We start from the raw sequence: 22,271 nt of genomic DNA on the forward strand, positions 1-22,271 counted from the left end.
TTGAGAAATTGTGCATAAACAAATAACAGAGTGACAAAATACAGTAAATTTGCATTCATTATCCCCTTTCTTTCTTAGATATTTGGGCAATTGGTTGCATATTTGCTGAACTATTGACTTCAGAACCTATATTTCACTGTCGTCAGGAGGACATCAAAACAAGTAATCCTTTTCATCACGACCAGCTAGATCGCATTTTCAGTGTAATGGGATTCCCTGCAGGTAATTTATTTTCATTAAAGCGTCAGATGTAATGCAACTGAGTTGATTTTTTTCTGTAGGAAATGATGAGTTGTTTGTGTAGTTATGAAGATGATGTCAGTCTGACGGATTTGAAAACGCTGACAATTATGGAACAATTGCACTGGCCAAAAAACAGAAAGTCAAATGGCTGTTGTTGTTGTTTCTTCTCATGTATTACTTAAACTACACTTTGAGAGTTGTAAATGCTTCTCCTTTTTTCCCCCTCCACCAAAGACAAAGACTGGGAAGACATAAGGAAGATGCCAGAATATCCAACTCTTCAGAAAGATTTCAGGAGAACAACGTAAGTGACAATAATTAATGCAACAACAGTTCAGTGAGTGCAGCAGATAGCCAGAGAATCGAAGGCAATTTCTGCCTTTTTGAGGAGGGGACTCTGGAGTGTTTGGGTTCACACTGTGACAGCTGATCTGTTTTGAACTAGCTGTTTTGCTTGACTGGTATTCTTTGCCTCAGCTGCTTGTTAAAAGCATCAACTGAGTGGCCTCCTCATTTCCCTAGAAGGGGTCCTTGTAAGTGCCATTTAATCTATGGCAGGCACAGACAAATGAGCTTGGTTAAACCACTTTATTTGCTGTTACTTCATCCATTTTGTGAGAGGGAAAAAATAGGGAAGCACTTCCCTGGTCCTTTTGACCAGCAGATACGTGGAGACAGTAAAGCAGAGGGCAGAAATTCCTGTGAAAGGTGATGTGTCAATAGGTTGTGATCCAAAGCCTATCTGGGGTCTGGGAATTTTCCACTACTAGTGTTTCCTGGTGCTTTGTCTCAATTAGTCAAGTGGTGGTGATAGATCAGAGGGTGTAAGGAGCAACGTAGATTCAGTTGTAAGGCAGAGGACAGGAATTCAGGAGTTTTAGATTCTGTTTCCTGCTCTGCCATGGATTCATTACACTGGCTTTAGACAAGATATGAAGCTTGTCTGTGCTTGAAGGTTCTTCCTTCTGAAAATGGCTATAGGTATCCTGTGGATTTGTAGATTAAAGGCAAGGAATAGATCATGCATATTTGACATTTTTGAACTAGGGAACTATAAGGACTGTGTGGTTTGCTGCAGGTTGCGGTCAAGGAGACAGAATGGTAAAGTAATTGCTCTGCCAAATTGCAACTGGAAACAGCTTAATAGCTTAGTTGTTGTGCTGTTACAAACTGCTGTATGCTTTCTGTGGCAGAGTTGCTTTAGAAAACTAGCGTATAAAGTTTGATTTTCTTTGTCATATGCCCATATCAACAACTTATCTATATACTATAAAAGCTGCATGTTCCACTGAAATAATCTGTACACATTTGATACTATTACTGTTAGTGAAAAGCTTAGAGTGTCACACTTAGAGTGTCAACTGCTAGATAAATATCTGACATTTTTTCTGACAGCAGTTTTTTTTATGCTTTACTTAATAAGGACTGGTAAATGGTTTTGTGATCGCTTGGTGCAGTTCCATATTCTTAATGCTGTATTATTTCAGAAATGTCTTTGTTTAACTGTATTTTTCAGATATGCCAACAGTAGCCTCATAAAATACATGGAGAAACACAAAGTCAAGCCTGACAGCAAAGTTTTTCTTTTGGTAAGTACAACCTGAGAGTCACTATGATAATAGGAATTAAATGCATTTCTGATGGTGATATCTGTGTCTGTTCCTCCATTTCATTCTAATGAACACCAACATTAAAGAAAGCAAGTTATCACTAACTGGCCATTTTTGAGATTTGTTTTCTTCATATATATTCACGCTGAGGGTGTTCTTAAACTTCTGGTATTCAACATCTGAAGCTTTTATCTAATTAAGATCTGCAAGGCACTTGTATATCCAGCCTTACCCTTAGGTCTGCTGTGCAAATAAGAAAATGAGTGTTATATATCCCTTGAGTCCATTTTGTTTCAGAGAGCTATCAAAGGCTCCCAAGAGCTAAAGAATTTTGTGAAGAAAGAGAAGAGCAAAGGAAAATGAATGTGCATGTGGCAAAACATCTTGAAGAAATGTAATTATTTCCTGCAGTAATTTTCTTTCTTTTTTTTTCTTTATTTTTTATTTCTTGCCTCTAATGATAGTCCACCCCTGCTCTGTGGGTGATTCCAAACAGTATCTCTAAACATGTATTTGCTGGTTACCTAGTTGAGTCATTCATTGTAAGTGACTACAGGGTTGCTGTGTCTAATACAGCATCATTTCTGGATGCCTCTGTGATGACTTAGTGCTGTCTAAATTTAGGAATGAAGTTCAAAGTGAAAAGGGAGTCTCTGTAATGAGTCTTTTAGTGCAGCTTGAGTTCTAGTGGTCTGTTTCCATCACAGAATCACAGAATGGTTGGGTTTGGAAGGGACCTCTGAAGATCATCTAGTCCACCCCATCTGCTAAAGCAGGTTCCCCTAGAGTAGATTGCACAGGCACATGTCCAGGCAAGTCTTGAATGTCTTCAGAGAAGGAGACTCCGCGACCTCTCTGGGCAGCCTGTTCCAGTGCTCTGACAACCTCCAAGTAAAGAAGTTTTTCTTCATATTCAGATGGAACCTCCTGCTCTTCAGTCTGTGCCTGTTGCCCCGTCATCCTATGATTGGGCACCACTGGAAGGAGTCTGGTCCCATCCTCTTGACATCCACCCTTGAGATATTTATAAACATTGATGAGATCCCCTCTCAGCCTTCTCCAGGCTGAACACACCCAACTCTCTATCTCTCCTCATAAGAAAGGTGCTCTAGGCCCCTAATCGTCTTCATAGCCTGCTGCTGGACTCCCTCCAGTAATTCCTTGCCCTTCTTAAACTGGAGCCCAGAACTGGACATAGTTCTCCAGATGTGGTCTCACCAGGGCAGAGTCAAGGGTTGACCTGCTGTTCACACTTCTTCTAATGTACCCCAGGATACCGTTGGCCTTCTTGTCCAGAAGGGCACATTGTTCACTCATGGTCAACCTGTTCTCAACCAGAACTCCCAAGTCCTTCTCTGCAAAGCTGCTTTCCAGCAGGTCTGCCCCTAACCTGTACTAGTGCCTGGAATTATTCCTCCCCAGGTGCAGGACCCTACACTTGCCCTTGTTGAACTTCATGACATTCTTCTCTGCCCAGTCCTCCAGCCTGTCCAGGTCTCGCTGAATGGCCGCACAGCCTTCTGGTGTGTCAGCCCTTCCTCCCAGTTTGGTATCATCAGCAAACTTGCTTAGGGTGTACTCAGTCTCTTCATCCAGGTAATTGATGAACAAGTCGAAGAGGACTGGACCTAACTCTGACCCCTGGGGAACCCCACTAACTACAGGCCTCCAACCAGACATTGCACCGTTGATTACAGCCCTCTGAGCTCTGCCATCCAGCCAGTTCATGATCCATCTCACCATGCACTCATCCAGCCCATAGTTCCTGAGCTTGCCTATGAGGAGTTTGTGAGAGATGGTGTCAAAAGCCTTGCTGAAGTCAAGGTAGTCAACATCCACTGCTCTTCCCTCATTTCCTCAGCCAGTCATACCATCGTAGAAGGCTATCAGGTTGGTCAAACATGAAGACTATCAGGGTTATCATCACTAGTTACAGATTCAGCTTAGCAGTCTTCTCTCTAGATCCTGACAAAGATTTGCTCTTAGACATAAGAAGTGTGAGACTTCAAGAAAAAATAATTAAAATTTCTGAAACTCAACTTACTGGGCACATACTGGAATGATCAGGAGGAAGAGTCGAACTGAAAAGACAACAATCATAAGAGACCTCATTAGTTAGCATCTGAATTTCCCTCTGTTTTCCCACTAAGGGTGGAAGCCACCAGAAAGCCTGGTGGAAAGGCAAAGAAGCAGGTAGGTTGCTGTTAGCTCATATGGCAAATTTGTCAAAGCTATGAACACTAAGTTTAGAGTCATCTTGAGTGGGTAGGCTACTTTTCCAGGGGGCAATATTGACCAGATCTGTAAAGAACATAAAACTAACCATAGGGTGGCAAAATATATGGCATAGGATGTATGTTTATATACATAGAAATAATGGAACTTTATATGATGGAGAAGTAGTGAAAATAAGTTATTACAGGGTGACTGAAGAAACAGATAGTTGTCTACCTATGTATTCCCCTATATGATTGTAAGGATGAGAACTGGGATATCCAGAAATCTAAGGGCTGTTTCTGAACATCATGAAGACAGTTCGCTTAGAAAGGTAGGTTCTCTGAGTCATTTTTTTCTCACTTTTTGTAATTAGAGATGGATAATGGTGGTTTAGTCATCAATCACAGATATGGAGACTGGACTCAAATAGGTCAGTCTCCCAGAGCTCTGCATAAGAGTCATGGGCAATTATCTTAGCCCCTCATTACTGCACCGAGGAGGTCCATGTACCTAAATTGCCACAGCCATGCTGTAGCCAAGAGGCTCAGTTCCTGCCTTATATTGTGAAAGATCCTAAAACCCAGCAGATCTTGAAGAAAAGGTGTGCTTTGCTCTCCCAAATCAAGATACTAGAAATGTGTCTGCTAATGAGCTTGGAGGTACATGTATGCTGAAGCAGACTCCCTAAAACTCCTTGTTCATATCCAAAGTAGTTGTTATTTTTTTGAGGTAACCTCCATCTTGCAAGGTGATCTCAGAGCACATCTACTTTGTAACTTTTGTTGGTCAAGACTTCACGCTAATGAGTACAGAAAGTGCGATGCATGGAGAAAATGTGGCATCAAGTAGACCAGTGCAGGACAGCAAGTGATTCTTGACAAAGAGGAGCATTTTGTGCTGTTCTGCTGATTGACATTGAATGTTAGTAGCTACACGAGGGGCAGAATGTTTTCCATCCAGGAAGAGGCATCTGTTCTTACTGTACTGGGAAAGTTACAAGCATAGTATTTATAGCTGTTGTGTCAGGCCAGTAGAGCCTGACAATGAGCAATCTTGAGAGCTGCTGAGAAGTATGAGACTGATGAAGCCCAGTCTCACAGGATTTCTATATTGTGGTAGGAGCTGCTACGCTGAAAAAAAAAATGTATCCAGACATTTTTATTCACTTTTTTAGGAGCAACAGAAGCTACAGAAAAACAGACTTTGTCAAAGAAAGTTGGTTCACAGTAGCATCACTGATAGGCAGGTTATCTTACTTGGAGTGATGTTATGTGTGGTAACACCTGGAATGGGTGGAGGGGGTAACACCTCTGGGGTGGAGGGGGATTACTAAGGGCATGAGTACATCATTAAAAGGTCAAACATCTTCTAGATAGGTCTTCTGCTGTGATACAACAGTCTTATCTTTGAATAATGAAGAATATAGGTCACATTTGGAGCCAGCTTGTGATGAAGGTGCTATATGGCAGAAGTTGGAGGAGCTTTCTCTTGACTAGTATTGCAGCAACCAGTTCTGAGGAAGGAGTCCAGGGGACAGAGGTTGATGCCCTGTACTCTTCTGTCCATGACCACATTTGATACCAAAGACCAGTAGTTGCCTTATACAGAACACATTTCACAGTGGGGTGACAGAGCACTGGAACAGGCTGCCCGGGGGGGTTGTGGAGTCTCCTACTCTGGAGACATTCAAAACCCACCTGGACACATTCCTGTGTAACCTCAACCCCCCTCCGGCAGGGGGATTGGACTAGATGATCTTTCAAGGTCCCTTCCAATCCCTAACATTCTGTGAGTGTTTGTCACTATGGAGGAACAGGGGAGAATAAATTTGTATCACCTGTAATGGTGTCACAAGCCACTAAAACTAACAAAAATTTTACACATAGGGAGAGTTGGTGATTTGAAATAAAGATGCCAAATATTGTCTTGTGTTCATTGTTACATGTGAGGTCACTGTGTAGAGAGCTGGTAGCACATTTCAGGTTGAATTTTGTCAAGGTACACGGGAAACATAGGGTTAAGGGCTGTCTGACAACACAGTAAATAAGTGTGCCATGCAAACTCTCTAGGTGTGTGCAATGCAGGACCATCTCGATGTGTTTTTTTGGACAAGATGCAGGAGTCAATTCAGGAGCTGGTTTCAAGTGAACTGATAGATGGTGTGACAGTCCAAGTGACTCTTTGATGTGTTGTCAGTCTGTTGGGGTCTATGGCACATAAAGTATGGGTTTAAGGAGGGAAGGAAGTGGCAAAAGTACAGAGAATTTGCTAAGACCTTATCTACAAATTAGGATTAACTGTTGAGAAAGGAAATACACAGAACTATCTTTCTTGATAAGCATGTGTGCTTTCACTGAAGCTGTTTACCATAGCTATAGAATTGTATATCAGATTTTTGATTTATTGGAACAAAAAGTCCCAAACATCCATACCAAAATCGCATTCTTTTGCTGAATATCCAGGGATTTTTTTGTTGGAGATCTTGAAGACAGAGTTTGAACTAAGATGCCCTCTGCAGAAGGAGTTTAATTTTCACTGTTGACTTGAATTACGAGAGTATTGTATGAGAGCAGGATCCTGTATGATGTAATTTGAGCAACCAAATCTCTTACTGTGACTTTATCAGAATGTGATAAATAAATAACTAGAAATGGCACATTATCCCTGTAATACCTGTTTTATATGACTAATATATTCTAATCCTATTTTAAAGCCTGCTGCAGTCAACAGCATTCTAGCTAATAAATTTATTATTGCTTTCCTCCTAGCAAGGAAGAAAGGTTACTAGGAAGGGTCTGCTCCTCCTCTTTCTCATTTCAGTACCAATCAGACTGGGATTGGGAACTTGCGTGAGTGGCAGAGGGTTCTGACTGGTGAATGACACCAGCACGAGAGATGAAGATTTATTGTTTCTGTCCCTAAAGCGATATGGAGAGCCCTGATCACATTCACTCTCTTCTGACACTTTTTTCCTGTTGCATCAGCAGTACAGAACATTATAAAATCTATACATGTACTGCAACGAAACACCATTATTTAGAAATTATGCCTTATGAACCTGTAGTACTTGCATTTAGTGTCACTTTAGCACAGGGGTTCAGCCTTAGCAATTTACATTGCCTGATAACTGTAGTTCTTACGTGAGAAGTATTTCACAACCACAGTGCTTTGATGGATGTACATGCTAGTTCTTGGAAACTTTTCTGAACAAGAAATGCTAACTTGGGCTTGTCTGGATAAGCCACAAATAATTAACAATCCACAATCCAAGACATATAAATCATAGTTAGAAAAATGATAGTTCTATAAACTTTTTGCTGTTTTCAATGTTATGCTTTGCAGCTTCAGAAGCTTCTTACTATGGACCCTACAAAGAGAATTACCTCAGAGCAGGCCTTGCAGGACCCCTACTTTCAAGAGGATCCTCTGCCTACATCAGAGTATGTATTCCCGCTTCTGTGCTCTTCAGAAGTGTCTTTCTGCTAAATGCTAATCCCTGAAATGAGATGATGGCTGAAAAATTCACAGATACCTAGCTGTATCCACAAGAAGCAGTACCTCAGGCATGGTCAGTAGAAGCTATTAGTGTAGTACCGAAGTGTCTGCATCTGCTGGTGCCAGAACTAAGTCGTCATGGACAATAACCCAGTACCACACTAGTGTTTTAATTCTGAATGTACTACCAAAGCTAGTGTGACAGTGTTACTGCAGTATTGAGAGAATTAATCTGTGCCCTGTTCTGTTCTGCCTTACACAGCCTCACAGAGCCCTGTTCTCCATTGCCCGGTGTCACTGGGCCTCTCCCTAGGACTAGGAGAGTTCTCTGACCTACAGCCCCTTCCTGTGCCCTCCTGTACCCAGTAGCAGTATGAGGAGAGAAGGGTGAAGAGACCCGTGTCTGCCAAAAATCCCACAGGTCCCTTGTTCAGAAGACTTGACAGTATAGATTTTATATCTCTATATATTCTACTGTCATGAAAAATTCAGAAGATATATTCAGTTCCTACTGGCTGACTTTGTTTTCAGAAGCATGGTGGTTCATAGCATTATGGTTCACAGGAGCTGGATGCAGGGAATCTTCCACCTGTGCTTTCACTGCTTCCTCAGCTAGCAGGCAACACTAAAAGGAGGCAACAGCCACTGGAGTGTAAAAGGAGTCTAGCTGAGACTAGTTGGGTTTTTTTTTTCCTTTCTTTCTCTGTTTGGATAAGCCAAACACTACTTAGCAGCTAGATTAGGAACTGTTTACACACTTTAAAAAATCATGTCACATTTATTGTATTGTAAATGCCTTTAGCAATTCTGAATGCTGGCACAGAAATCTAAGGAATTGATAGTGGTCATATCTACCAGTAGTTTTCTATCTAGTGTTTATCTGATAGTATCCTGTGTAGAGCTATAGCTCCCCATGGATTACAGGGTAACATTATGATAAAGTCTCTGCCATAAACATTAAGGAATGTTCCAAATCCTATTAACCAGCTGAATTTAAAAGCTATCTCTTTTTCTCTAAATAAGACGTGAGAAGCTAATTGAAAGTAACTCTGCAGCTGTGATTGGCAAATATATTTAAGCCTGTTGTAAGCCAAGGTGAGTTCATAAGACATGAACACTCTTCGGATCGGGCTCTTTGTTCAGTGAGCCATGCATGTTCCAACTAGGTGTTGTGGAACCTCTGACACCGTGTTTGTTCATTTTGCCATCTGGATCAACAAGTGGTCGTTCTGGCTTTTGGGCATGCTCAACCATGCCATGATTTCTAAATGATGGCCTCATGCCAACAGCAAAGAGATCTGACATTATGATCAGCACCTGACTGCTGGTATCTGCTGCTATCTTGGGTGCTCACAGTGTTGCTCACTTATGGAAACAGGACTCATGAAATACAAAAAATTAAATTGTGTTATTAATATAGCATATTAATATAACTTGGTTTTAATATAGCATGAAGTAAATGTGTGTAATGTGTACATGTTTGTTGAGTATTTACTGTTGACTGTGTTTCAGTGTATTTGCTGGCTGTCAGATTCCATATCCTAAAAGAGAATTCCTCAATGAAGATGAACCTGAAGAGAAAGGGGATAAGGTATTAAAAAAACACCATTTTTTTTCCTTTTTCTTTTAAGTATGCAATAAGGAAGACTCATGGTGCTACCAGTTGAAAATAATGAAACATGAAGAGTTAACCCAAAATCTGTTCTCCAGGCAAGGCTCTCTTAAAACTGCTTCCCATGCAGATTAGAAGTATCAGATGACGTCGGAGCGTCTCAGGCGGTATCAGCAGCACAGTTTGTCCTGACCTGTGGGGAATGAGCTGGACGGGTTGGTCTGTCAACAGTAGCTTGCTTTCAGCTGCCATCCTTCCAAGAGGACCTTGGTACCTCCTCCAGCATCGCATGATGAAAATACATTGTGATCACATGAAAAGAATGGCATTTCCATTGTATGACTGGCATATATCCAGACATTTGAAAGTAGGTGGCTGTCAGGGTCTCAAATCAATAGTGGCAGCCTGCTTCTGGCACTACATCAGAACATTTCATCCCTCTGCATGCGGTTTCCTGATCGTGTTTTAAGGGCCCTCAGACAAAGGAGCAATAAGGACAATGAAATGTTCTGGTAGCAACAATCTGCTCTGAATACTCCCTTTCCCATAGCCCTGTAGACATGGGCAAGAACTTGTTTGTGTGCACAGTAAATTTTGGTGTGTTTGCAACATAATCTGACCTGCTTTGTGCGTGTAGCTCAGCTGCGCTATGTGACCGCAGTGATTGCCCCATCCTGTGAAGGGTAGACAATACAGCTTGTTATTTTCACTTAAAAGTGTACAGCGAGACACCAACAGTAAGCTACAGCTAGCAAAATGTGAAGAAAACAGCCTTAAACTGTAATTATCTGAGGACTACGTGGGGTGTTACTCTTTTGGAATGACCATTTGACTAGATGCATTTTCTGTTTTCAGATTTTCTGTGTAACATGAGAAAGTAGCTAAATTTAAAAGTAAACGTATGACAGTACATTTGAAACAGCAAGTTTTGTTTTTAGAACAGATATTGTAGATTCTTCTGTACCGAGAACAAGTGGTAACATCCTGGAATTTTGTGTCCAGATAGTTTTGGGTTTGGTTTTTTGTTTTTTGGGGTTTTTTTCCCAAAAAGAGGACACAAAATGACTCTGGCTTTTGTTAAGTCAGTGTATCTAAAAGTAAATATGTGTTTTTTCCTGGGAGTGTTGGTGGGTGGGAAACAATGGCATGTTTATATTCAAAACATCCATTATATAAATGGTCTTTGAGATTGTTTGGGACAGTGACATATTTATGTACACTCCAAATTAAACTTATTTTCAGACCATTTAAGTAATATAAGTCACACATTACTCATTGAATGTGTTCCCACAGTGTAGAAAATTTGAAGGTAAAGGGTATTCTGGAAGTTGGATCCGTGCCGTGTTTTGTTTCTTGATAATAATGTTGCAAGTAGAAAAGATTTTTGCTTTTAATAGCGTTAGTTTGTGGTTTGTTTTTAAAACCATAAATGTCTCTATAGTCCTTTGGAAACCTAGATTAGTTTTCTGAGTCTGTTTAATTGGAACTTATACCTGAATTGGATAACCTTTAATGTAAGCATCCATTCTTGGAAATGGTTAACTGTTAGTCATCAAAACTAAAATGAGTGTTTGTAAAACAAAGTAAAAAGATTCTTTTCTTGTTCAGATTCTGTTAGGCAAGTTTCTACTGGGTTGGTTTCTAGGTAGGACCCAAGCTTTCTTTTGGTAATTTGTACCTGAGAGGTGACAGGTGGCAATATGTTACTAACTGTAGACCTTTTACAAGTTTATTCATTTAGGAAACACCATGAACTAGACCGACCTGAGGACAGTGTTTTTGCTGCATGAGCTGTTTTTGTGCGCTCAGGTGGTGCTGGGAGAGCCCAGCTGGAGTCTGACAGAGCAGAGCTGGGTCTCTGCCCAGGCAGCAGCAGCAGTAGCTGCACAGAAGAGCAAGCTCAGACTAGTCAGGTAGATTTTGTGCTAATATCCAAAGCACAAAACAGGGGACCTACGACAAACCCTTGTCTTTAATTGTGAGAGTTCCTTCAATATTTGTCTGCACGTAACAAAATTGCAGTCAGCTCTCACAGTAACAACTACCTCAGATCCAAACATCCCTATGAAAAGACAATTTTCAGAATTCTAGCACAAATACCACCTTAGTTATTGGTGTTTGTTTGTATAAGTGAAGCTCAAACCATTATGAAAAGACAAATTGCTTCTTAACAATTTTTCTTTACAAGCTGGCTTGATTAACTTTAAAAATTATTGAAGTTTAAATTTCCTGAGAAACAGAACCTAACTGAGCTTTGAGGACTACAAGCAGGAGGATACTTCATTGGTTTTGCTAAATGTGAAATGGAAATTCAAACCATCTCTAAGTACTTGAAGACGCAAGGCTGCTTTGTAATGTTTAATAAATACATCATTGCAGATTTGATCTAAATGTATCTTGGGAGACTGTTGTGATGAATGGCATAGATACAGATGTTTTCTGTCATTTCTCGGAGGTAACTAAATGCCTTTTGGTGATTGGGGGCATCAAGACTTTTCTGCTAGTGGTAACTGGTTGTCATGATTTCTGAGAAACTAATAAAGTCAGGTTTTTATAAAAGACTGCCATACTCAAAGCTTTGATAATTATAGAAGCAGATATCCTAGGAAAAAAAAAGACTGTCTTGAACTATTTCATACAGTGTATTGGAGGGGGGAGAGCAGTAAAGCTTTTTAATTCAAACCATTACATCTGTAGGTTTTTTCTGTGATTAACAAGTAATATGTCTCACATTTGGAGTGAAATTGCTTTTCTTTGCGATTCTGTTATGTGCCTCAGTGCTTGGATGGAGGAGCCATCCCTGGTGCTCAAAAGCTTACACATGGGTGGTCTTTCCTTGCAACTGTCCCACCACGGAGGGCAGAGTCGCACTCCTTCCCTCTGTTCACTAGTACTTGCTTTAACCCTCTGAAGCCAGAATAGCACAATGTCTTTTGCTCTTGTGTCCCCCCCTCTTAATTTTTTTTCTCCCTTTTGTGGTACTTTTCTCTTTGTCTTTCTTCCTGCCAGGTCCCAAGGTCATCTTACTTGCCTGCCTCCTCTTGCTTTGCTAGTCTTCTCCTTCCCTTGCCAGATTCTTCCTTCTGTTGTTTCCTCCTCTTTTGCATTCAACTATTTGTTTCTGGTCAATTTTCACTTTTCTGCTATTCCAATAAGATTTTCTGACCCTATACCTAGTCCTATACCTAGTGCACCATTCTAGACTGTATTCCCAACATACTACTCATTACAAGGTACTTAAAAGCACAGGAGACATAAAATGGTAATGAAACCCATTTTTGGTTCTGCCACAGAATTTCTTCACAACCTGGAAGAAATGGTATTGTTTCTCTGGTGTCGATTTGCTTACCTTTCTGGCAGTAATGATGCCAACCTCCTTTGGGTTATCATAATGTGAAATTTTGTTAGTGAAAGTTTGAAAAGTGGTTTTGATTCTGAGTGAAGAAGGCTGTTGAAGCACTTGGAATAGTTTACTGTGGTTCACCACATCTGCCACTGAGCACAAGTGAAATTTTGGGGGTTTTGATTCAGTCAGTTTTAGGCAATTACTGCTTTATAAATGGTTCCTTCCATCCTACTCTCTGTGTTTCACTAGCTGTAGGAGGCACTAGACTGTCCTTCCAGTTTTAATCTAGCTGGCGTTATTATAGAATGTCCTGAGCTGGAAGGGACCCACAAGGATCAAGTCCAACTCCTGTCCCTGCATATGACAACCCCACAGTTCACACCATGTGTCTGAGGGCCTTGTCCGGTCTCTTCTTGAACACTGTCAGGCTTGGGGCCATGACACCTCCCTGGGGAGCCCGTTCCAGTGCTCCACCACCCTCTGTTAAAAAAACCAAAATGACCACAAATGAGCGACCCCCACAAAGTATGCAAGAGGGTACAGAGGACGTGTTTCTCCCGACACACAGCCGTGCTGTGTTTGCCTGTCAAGATTTGCGTCCTCCACAGGCATGGTGGCACTGGGGTGGGCAACTCCATAAAGCTCCCAGCCTAGATCAGAGCCGAGTGACCCTCTCATGTCGCTTCTTCCCCTAGAATCAACAGCAGCAGAACCAACATCAGCAGCAAACAGCACCTCAGCAGCAGCAGGCGCAGGCAGCACCACAGCAGCCGCAGCCGCCGCAGCAGCAGAACAGCACCCAGACCAACGGGACGGCCGGGGGTGCCGGCACGGGAGGAGGGGGCGCGGGCACAGGGCTCCAGCACAGCCAAGACTCCAGCCTCAACCAGGTGCCTCCCAACAAGAAACCACGCATAGGGCCTTCAGGCGCTAACTCAGGCGGGCCTGTCATGCCTTCAGATTATCAGGTACCTCTTGGATTTTTGCTGCTTCTGATACTGTAGGGCCAAAATGTCGTTTTTACCCTTCTCCACTGCAAGAACAGATCATGTTTTAATGAATTTCTCTTGTAACCTGAGCTGTCGTGCTGTGATATATTAGACAAAAATGTGGGTTTAGAGGTTTTGTTCTGTGGTTAGTAATTTTTGATAGAATACCAGTAAGAGCTGTATCTACTGCACCTTATAAAGCGTTGCAGATTAGTCCACACCAGGAAAGCACTTGAATATATGTTTAACTTTATGTTTCAGATTAGTCTTATTGAAGCCAGTGGAACTATTTCGTGCACGTAAGTGCTGCATTAGATCAAGTTCCAGATACTCAGCTCTTTGCAACATCAAATCCTCCTGCAAGATGCAGATCTGACAAGGTCCTGAGAAACAGAATCAAAGTTAGAACGGGGCTCTCTCATTTGATTCCTGCTTCATTTAACCTCATATCATCCCATGTATGGGGTGGATCTGTAGTCTGTTCTAATATCTTGCTAAGTCTACTTCTAATGTAAAATAAAAAATGCATGTTAGCACAGGAATGCTGTTTTGGTTCCTCAGTATGATTCATGCCGAAGGAGGGCGCAGAGACACACGTGGTTTCTAATGTGACCGAAGGTGAACAGATTTGATGTTTGCCAGCACAGTAGCATTCATAAGTAAAAGCGGTATCACTTAATTTTATTTTTATTTACATACTTGTCTTTGCTTACTAGAATTATATTTTCCAGTGAAAAAGTGACTTACACTAAACATAGAAAGCATTGAACTTACCAGGATCTTCAATACTTGCGAGTTTATACTTGCCGAGACAGTAATGAGTTAAAAGCAGAATAAGAAAAAAGGCAGATATTAAAGGCAGATTTTAAAAGATGTTAGGGATTCTGTCTACTACGAGCCTTCGAGTGGTTCCCACCTTGGAGAATGGTCTTTTTAGGCTGCTTTAAACTTCAAATAAGTAGCTTTTAAAAAACTCAGATCTGGAGTTGCTTTGACTTAGCCCTCCAGACCTTCTCCACAGACAATTGATTTCTCAGTGCCAGACATGTTTCTCCCATTTCTGTTTTACTTTTTTAATTACAAATTACCATGAAGGCATTGAGGGCAATTTAAGGGTAAAGACAAGTAGGTTTCTTTTTTGAAAAGTTCCAGACAGGCTTGAGGTCTGGACAGATCACTACAGCTGTCTGACTACACGGTATTTATGGCTGGCCTGTTTCGGTCTGTATTTTGAGGACTGGTGTGCTGCATTTGATGATCTCCATTATAAAACCCTCATACAGCTCTCTGTATTGTTGGCAAACTTCCCCCTTAGAAGTTGCTAGCAGTCAAAATATCATTTTGTTTCAGTCAGATGTTTTTTTTTGCTGCTTACAACTTTTTCCTTCTAAGCTTTAACAGCACAGGCATCAAAAGGATGGTCTGTATGCTTCCTTTATGTCACTTGCTAAATTGTATGGCCTGATTATCCATTTTTACACTTCTGTTTGGTTATCTGCCCTTAAATTCTAACTGATGGTCTTCTGTTCTAGAAAGGAATGTCTGCAATTTGTCCAAGTCTGACTTCTTTAAAAACAAGTTCTCTTCTGTGGAGCAAAAAATAAGCATGGGCAAGTTAATGCTTTCTTATAGTCCATGGCATTAATTTTACTCTGTTATATCTCATTCAGATGTAGGAAGAAGATTACTTTTGCTTTGAGTTTCATTAAGCTTATGATCCAAAGTCTCTTTTGAATTTTTTTTGTAGTTCGCCAACCTCAATCTATGTTGCTTCCACAAATGACAGTGTGAATTCCTTGTTGAACTTTATTAATACCGAGCATTCCTTATGTGACCTTGGGTGTTTTGCTTAGCATGGTGAACTGATGCTTTTCGTCCAGAACGAGTTCCTGTAACGTCATAGCATTTATCACAGTTCATTTTATTTTCTGTGAGAAGTTGCAAAAACTTCCAGAATTTCAAGACAAATTTGATGTTTCAGACACTCCATCAACAGGCTAACCATGCAGGCCAGCCATAATGTGGTTATTAACAGCATACATGCTGCTGGGAGACATCTCTTCCAAAGCCATTGTGCTGAGCTGTTATCTCCCAAACTGACACTTACAAATGAGTGAAGTTACTGTGTACAACTATTAGTTATATTGATATTATATTGAGATACAGAGGTCTGCAAGATTGAGCTGTTATCTCTCTCTTGTTAGCCTCACCCTGAAAGCAACTTTCATGTTCCTGCATTAGACAGAACACATAAAAATTAATCTGTTATTTTTAGGGTTTAGTACATTTTACAATATATGTAAAATTTGAAGGTGTAAAGCTATGTACAGAAATAAAGGGCAGAAGTGTTTTACGCTGCCTGAGCCTTAGGTTTCTGCTCTTCATCCTCCAGCTGCAAAGTTGTCAGGAGGCTTTCACAGCTCACCTGGTTGGTATCCAATGGTTAGATGGAGACCACTGACCAGGGTCTTGCCTTCATGGGGCAGATTCTTGGTCTGTGGAGGTTATGATGGTATTACAGACCCACTGTCTCCATGGAGTTTCCGTTCGGAACTCAAACTTCTCCTGAGGCCTTCTGTAATTCATAATCCTGATATTTCATCAGAATGTAGGTTCTTAATGCTTTTCCTAAATGATTGCTGTTGGCCACAGTCTTGCTGATGACCCTTGGACGTAGCCAAGTAGAACCATCAATTAGACAGTGGACAGAACTCTGTTGACTAGCTGTCTGACCCTGCACTTAACCTGACTGGAAACAAACTGTTTGCTGACTGCAAGTAGTTTTGGGTTGTTTTGTAGACTTTTCTTCTGGATTGAGGTGAGTTTGACCTTGCTAGAGAGTCTCCTGTCCATTGAGCAGTACTTCTCATGCAAAGTGGCTTTGCAGCTTGCATTATTTTGCAGCTTTATATTATTGCAGCTAATTAATTCTGGACAGGGAGTGGATATGGTAATAAAAGGGCAAATTCAACAGGCTGGAGATCACAAATGATCCATGGATTCACTTGCTGAGATTGGGGACCACTGAGCTAACAGTGGAGGGGAAAAAAAGGCATTCAGGAAAATAGAGGTTATGTTATTGCACATACACATGCCCATCTTTAAGCAGTTGTCCTTGCTTCCAGTAGATAAGGCAGCAGGCTGAAGGACTCAATTAAAATCATATTATTTTATCCTACTGGGCATTTTTTCATTTAGATAAATTGAGTAACCCTTAGGTCGTGGTTGTCTCTTTCTCAGGAAAATAATGTATTGTTTCTCTGTAACATTTAGTATTACCTATCTAGGAAAGGGTGTTTGTGGCCTTAGCAGCTTGGTTTTGCATTAATAACACTTAAAAGAATGATAGACGCAAGATAAAGAAACAGCTGAATTTTGAAATCGGGTCTGCTCTCTCTTGTGTCTTATGTATTTTTCCTTCAAAAGATGGGTGTGTACGTGCTGTACTTCTGGATGCTTGGATTTTATGTGCTGTGTTAAGGCTGATTGCGGATCAGATAAATTACTTGGTTTATGGGACCTCAAGCAGTACCACTAGTCAACTTCTCCGACAGCCACATTTTAATGAGCTTTAGAGAGGTTAAAAGTTTCCTGAGCTGCATAGTCCTGATGGGTTGGTTTTCATTCCCTTGATGCCACTCTCTCTTTCTGCAGCACTCCAGCTCACGCCTGAGTTACCAAAGCAACATTCAGGGATCTTCTCAGTCCCAGAGTACAATGGGCTATTCTACGTCGTCTCAGCAGAGCTCCCAGTATCACCAGTCTCACCAGTCTCACAGGTACTGAGAGAGCTGACAGACTGCACTCGGAAAGGAACGGACTAAAAGCCAGAAGACTCCAGCAATATGAAGTTCATAACAATGAGAAGAACCAAAAATACAGATTGTGATGCAGAATGAAAATTCACGATGACAAAAGGAAAACTTCACTCACTGAAGACTTTCCCCACCCTGTCCCTGTCCCTTTATTGCCATAAAGGAGATTCTCGTGAAGTTTTCCTTCCTCCCTGCCCTTGCATGTGCTTCATTGTGGTTACTCTAATGAACCCTTCTGATCTGAACCCAGCACTTAACTTCTTTAACCTTTGGAATTTTGAAGGATTCCTGGTGCACCTTCCTTATGCTGTAGTGATTGCCATAAATCTGTCTTTTCAATCTCTTTGATGGGATTTTAAAGTTTTAAAATCTTGAACTCCCAGGCTTTCAAGCTTGTATATAATTAGTTTTATACTAGGCAAACCCGTTTAGCTATACAGGTATATTGCACCTTTTTAAAGCACTATGTTATTTTCACAGGATATTACTGTTTTGCTCATGGATGTCAAGAACAGCAAAATTTTACTGTTCCAGAGTATTTTACTATTCTGTTTTTATTAGTCTAGTTTTCAGGCGAGGTCTTAAAAATTAAAAAAAAAAAAAAAAAAAATAAAATTAAAAAAAGAAAAAGGAAAAAAGAAAAAAACCCACCCAAGTCTTTGCAGCAACAAATATGCTTCATGCTACTGGACTGAACGTCAAACAGAAGATTGCTGGTATTTCTTAACTCATTCACATTGAATTCTTGAGATCACAGTGATCATGCGCTGACTAGTTTTAAATTAAGCATTATTTTAAGTGAAACCAGGACAGTCAAATAAAAAGGAGATGCTTTCAGGATCTGTTGGAACAGAAGAATGGAATGTCTTCCCAGGCTGGACACCAAAATAGTCAGGAAAATGTATTTACTGCCCTCACGTCTCAATAGGAATGTGGATGATGGGCTTGTTTTTCTGTTAAGCACCTGAATAATGTATGTGAGAGTTCTATAAATTTAGCTTTCTTTCACATTCCTGAGTCAGTTTTCTAAATATAAAGGTGACAGAAATGCTACAACTTGTGAAAACAAGTGCATTTCTTTGTTTTCTGTTAGAATTAATGACTAAGAGAAATTATTGTGCAGTTTCAAAAGCATGTTGAAAATTGTTCCTTTTTCATGTTTATGATGCATATTCCATGTCCCTCACATTGCTGTGATTAACCCAGATTAGTTACGCCAGATGCGCTTGATTGCACTGAAATGTTTCTTTTTCCCTAGAGCAAACATGTTTTGCTTGTGCCCGAGGACTGTAAGTGGATGGGTAGCTGGCAGAAAATCCCCTGTAAATAAGCAAGAGTTCAGAAGCATAATCAGAGGATCATTGTCCAACTTCTGCAACCACAGTTATTCAGAGAGACACAACGTGTAATTTAGGACGGCTTCGTTTTGCCTTCAGAAATAAGGCTGGCTCTTGTTGCAGAAACCCTGGAAAAATGCATTTAGAAAACCCCTGGCAACGTAACCTCAGCGAGCTGCTGCAACTGGTGTCCAGAGAAGAGGTGAAGTGAGAAGAGTTTATATGTAAACAGTTAATGTTACAGGGTTTTACACAGCAGTGTGTTTGTTCTCTTCTGTCCTGTGTCCCTGCAAAAAAAAAATTGTATATACCCATAGACATTCACGCTGAAGTTGTGGTCAGACCTAGCAAGAGGAGTAAATCTGTTTGCTCTGAGGAGAATGCTTTTCATCACAGCTAGACACATACATGTTTCTGCTGGATTTGATCTCCAGGTCACCTTTGGTGCGCCCCTTTTCCCCCCAAAGATGTGTTGTTTTCATACCTTTTGTGAACAGTTGGCTTGCTTTGGCCCTATCTACCATCATGTGGTTTTGACAACACCCAGCTTCTCTGGAAAAGCAAATAAAACCTGCTTTTGTCATCAAATGGGTAAGAAGGTGGCGAAAAAGAAATGGAGCAATTTGAAGGAAAAAATTAGCTCTGAGGAATAATAATCTCCCAAAGGATACTTTCACTGTGTAACCCTTGAAATGCTACATTTAATATGTACCATAGTAGCATGTTTGAAAGAACAGGTTTTAATTATTCCTTTATTTTATTTCAGTGAGTCTGTGGTTGTGTTCTGTGAGTGGAATGTCTCACTCTTACTGATGTTAGGATGAGGTACCTCTGAGCTAATGGATATTTGGCCAATGCCATAAAGTAATATTAGTTTTATATTTTGTGACTTGAATGTCACATTTCTAGAAGTTAACCTTTGACAGAGAAATTTTTGTTTTCACCCTTCCATTCTCTCAAAATCCTTTTGTCTTTTCCATTGTAGTTACCTAACGTTTCTTCTCCCTACCTTGACCAAAATTCACAAACATCAGGAGGTGGCGGGGAGACACGTTACTGTACAGTTAATTAAGGTGGGCTCTTGTGCCAATAAGGCAAAGTCACAGTGTAGATTAATCTGTGTTTAGAGTGTGAAACTTCACAGCAATGTAAGGTGCTTTAACTGAGTGAACTTCCAGTTTCTAGTGCGACTGAGCTGAACTGGCATTTCTGCGTTGGTTAGGTCTGGCAGATGACCACACGCTGCTCCTCTCCAGCTTCTGTGTGCAGACATGAAGCCATGATGACTTTCTCCATTGCCTTCAAACTCACAACTGGGAGGAGAATGATTAAAAGCAAAAGTGTTTGCTGTGAAATGTGGGCTGTGCACACACTTCTAGTTCCTTCCTGGTGGGGAAATAATTTGCCTTTGCTTGGGAGCTTGATGTGTGTTGCCAGGATGGATGGCAGTCGAGGTGGAAGAAGCCTTGCTTCCCAGGGGTCATCCCATGAGGTCAAAATACTCCGCTTTCAGAAGTGAATTGTGCAGTGTGTCGTGAGAAGCCAGGACCACGTCATTTTTTTAATGATTTTTTTTTTTGCCTGTGCAGTTTCTTTAGTACTCATAGTTCTGTCTCTGCCCATAACCTTTACACCCTCACCAAAGTGTTTCACACCGGTGCCGAGAGAGGCGGGTGACACCGGCAGAGCTGTCTTCTCCATCCTGGTCTCCTGGTGGGAGAGCAGGACACAGAGTTACAGCTTTTCCCATCGCGACTCAGAGGAAACAAACGTGCGGGGAACGAGCGGGATGAGCAGCCTGGTCTGCATTGGTGAAGCTTATGTAGCACAAACTGCACAATGAAGGAAAAAATATAGGGAAAGCTGCGAGTCCTGCACTGTATCTGTGACACTGTATCTGGGGGAGGGGGAGGGAAGAGCATTCGTAGCGGGAGGGGTGGCGGGAAGCTAGAAGTGTTCAAATATGTATAATATTTTATATAAGCATAATAAGCTTAGTTCCCCTTCATAATCTTCAGGAATGGTACTTTAACACCATTAAGCAAAGAATTGTTTTAGGATTAAATAAATGTATTGTACATAAGGCCATACGTAATCTTCTAAAAATGTCGCCAGACAGGAGCGATGTGTATTACTATATGAAAAAAAAGTCCTTAATGCACTGTTATCTCCTAAATATTTAGTAGTAAATTAATACTATTTAATTTTTTTAAAAAATTGTCTTGTGTAGACACTAAAAAGTATTACACAAAATCTGGACAGAACATGTCCTTTTTAACAGCAATTTAAATAACTTTTTATATATGTAAGGTAGTAACTTTTCAAATTGTTCTAGTTGTATTTTCCCATGTTTACTATTTGTGGAAGTGTGCCTGTCTCTATTCAGTTATTTTTTTCTAATATTTTTGTGCACGCATCTTTCCTTTTTGTAGTTTTCATTAGAAATTACTGTGTATGCGCCTCATGCCGCCACAAAACTTTGCCGCTCTAGCTCCGTGGTGGCCACATTTGGCAGTGCTCGTGCCAATGGGCTAGCGAAACAACAAAGCAAAATACTTGTTTCTTATTCTAGAGTTGAGAGTTTACTGCTTTTAAGTTGTCCTGATGTCACTCTTGAAATGACTGTTAAAACTAAACTATGAGTTCATTGCATTTATTTTATATTCTCGGTTGTAATGAAATGGAATTGACTTTGCTTCAGTGTGAATTTTTTTAATAAAATAATATACATTTGTAATAATAATAAAAAGTTCAAATCAAATAAGTGCACTGGAAAGTTTTTATAAACATTGGCTTTGGGCTACCAAGAGGGAAAATTTAGCCCACAAAATTGCAGTTGTAATTATATTCAGGATGTTTATGATATTATACACCACACAAAACAAAGCTTGCAAAACCTCAGAGTTGAAATTACAGCTTTTTAAATGCCCACAAGGATATTCATGGGTATGTGTCTATCAAAATAGAACGAAGCCTTATGGAAAACAGAATCAGTGGAGTAGTTCTTTTAGGTTTTGCTCTCTGCTTAAAATTGTTCTGGCGTGCCACACCAGTGCCGCTTGTTGAGATTCATTATTTATTAAGTGTCAATCCTGTAGATGTGTCTTCTGAAAAAAATCTGGTTTTACACTGAGGCACTTCTTCCACATGGCCCCTGCGCACAGGACGTCCTCTGGATCTTTGGAGACCTCATCATTGTCTAGATCACTGGAGGTGCCTTCCAGCACTGCTAATTCTCTCAGGTACTGGATGTTCTCATCTGCAGTAGTCCACTTTCCTGGGGAGTTCACAAGATCTTCCTTGAATGGATATCTTTCCCTCACACTTGAGAGGAGCCATCTCCAGAGACTGCAAATTGTTGCCTCTTTTTGGCTGTAATCTTTCCACATGTATTGAAGTCCTGATGAGGTCAGGGACTGGGTAGATTCCACTTCCTGTCTGAATTCTCTCATTCCTTCCTCCCATTTCTTTGTTGAAGGACCCTCTTCTTGATCAAATCTTTCCTCACCCTCCTCCCCCCTTGCTGATTGATTATATGGGCCTGTTGTTTCCCTTATCCACCATTGCGTTTTTGCTACTGGGGCAATTGCTGTAGTTGTTGTTTGGG

The 22,271-nt window shown here is 40.7% G+C and overlaps 1 protein-coding gene across 1 annotated transcript in view; it reads left to right on the forward strand.

Annotated features, from left to right (window-relative positions):
- CDK19 (cyclin dependent kinase 19) overlaps window positions 1-17,957 on the forward strand; it is a 135,217-nt gene extending 117,260 nt beyond the window's left edge. The window contains exons 7-13 of the mRNA XM_082048816.1: window positions 79-222; window positions 478-547; window positions 1,760-1,832; window positions 7,413-7,510; window positions 9,078-9,156; window positions 13,219-13,491; window positions 17,167-17,957. Of these exons, the coding sequence (XP_081904942.1) occupies window positions 79-222; window positions 478-547; window positions 1,760-1,832; window positions 7,413-7,510; window positions 9,078-9,156; window positions 13,219-13,491; window positions 17,167-17,298 (869 nt within the window). The 3' untranslated portion in view covers window positions 17,299-17,957. The remainder of the gene's footprint in view (window positions 1-78; window positions 223-477; window positions 548-1,759; window positions 1,833-7,412; window positions 7,511-9,077; window positions 9,157-13,218; window positions 13,492-17,166) is intronic.
- The last annotated feature ends 4,314 nt before the right edge of the window (window positions 17,958-22,271 follow it).

This window comes from Streptopelia decaocto, assembly GCF_964273445.1.
Source record: "Streptopelia decaocto genome assembly, chromosome: 3".
In the NCBI taxonomy this organism is placed as follows: Eukaryota; Metazoa; Chordata; class Aves; order Columbiformes; family Columbidae; genus Streptopelia; species Streptopelia decaocto.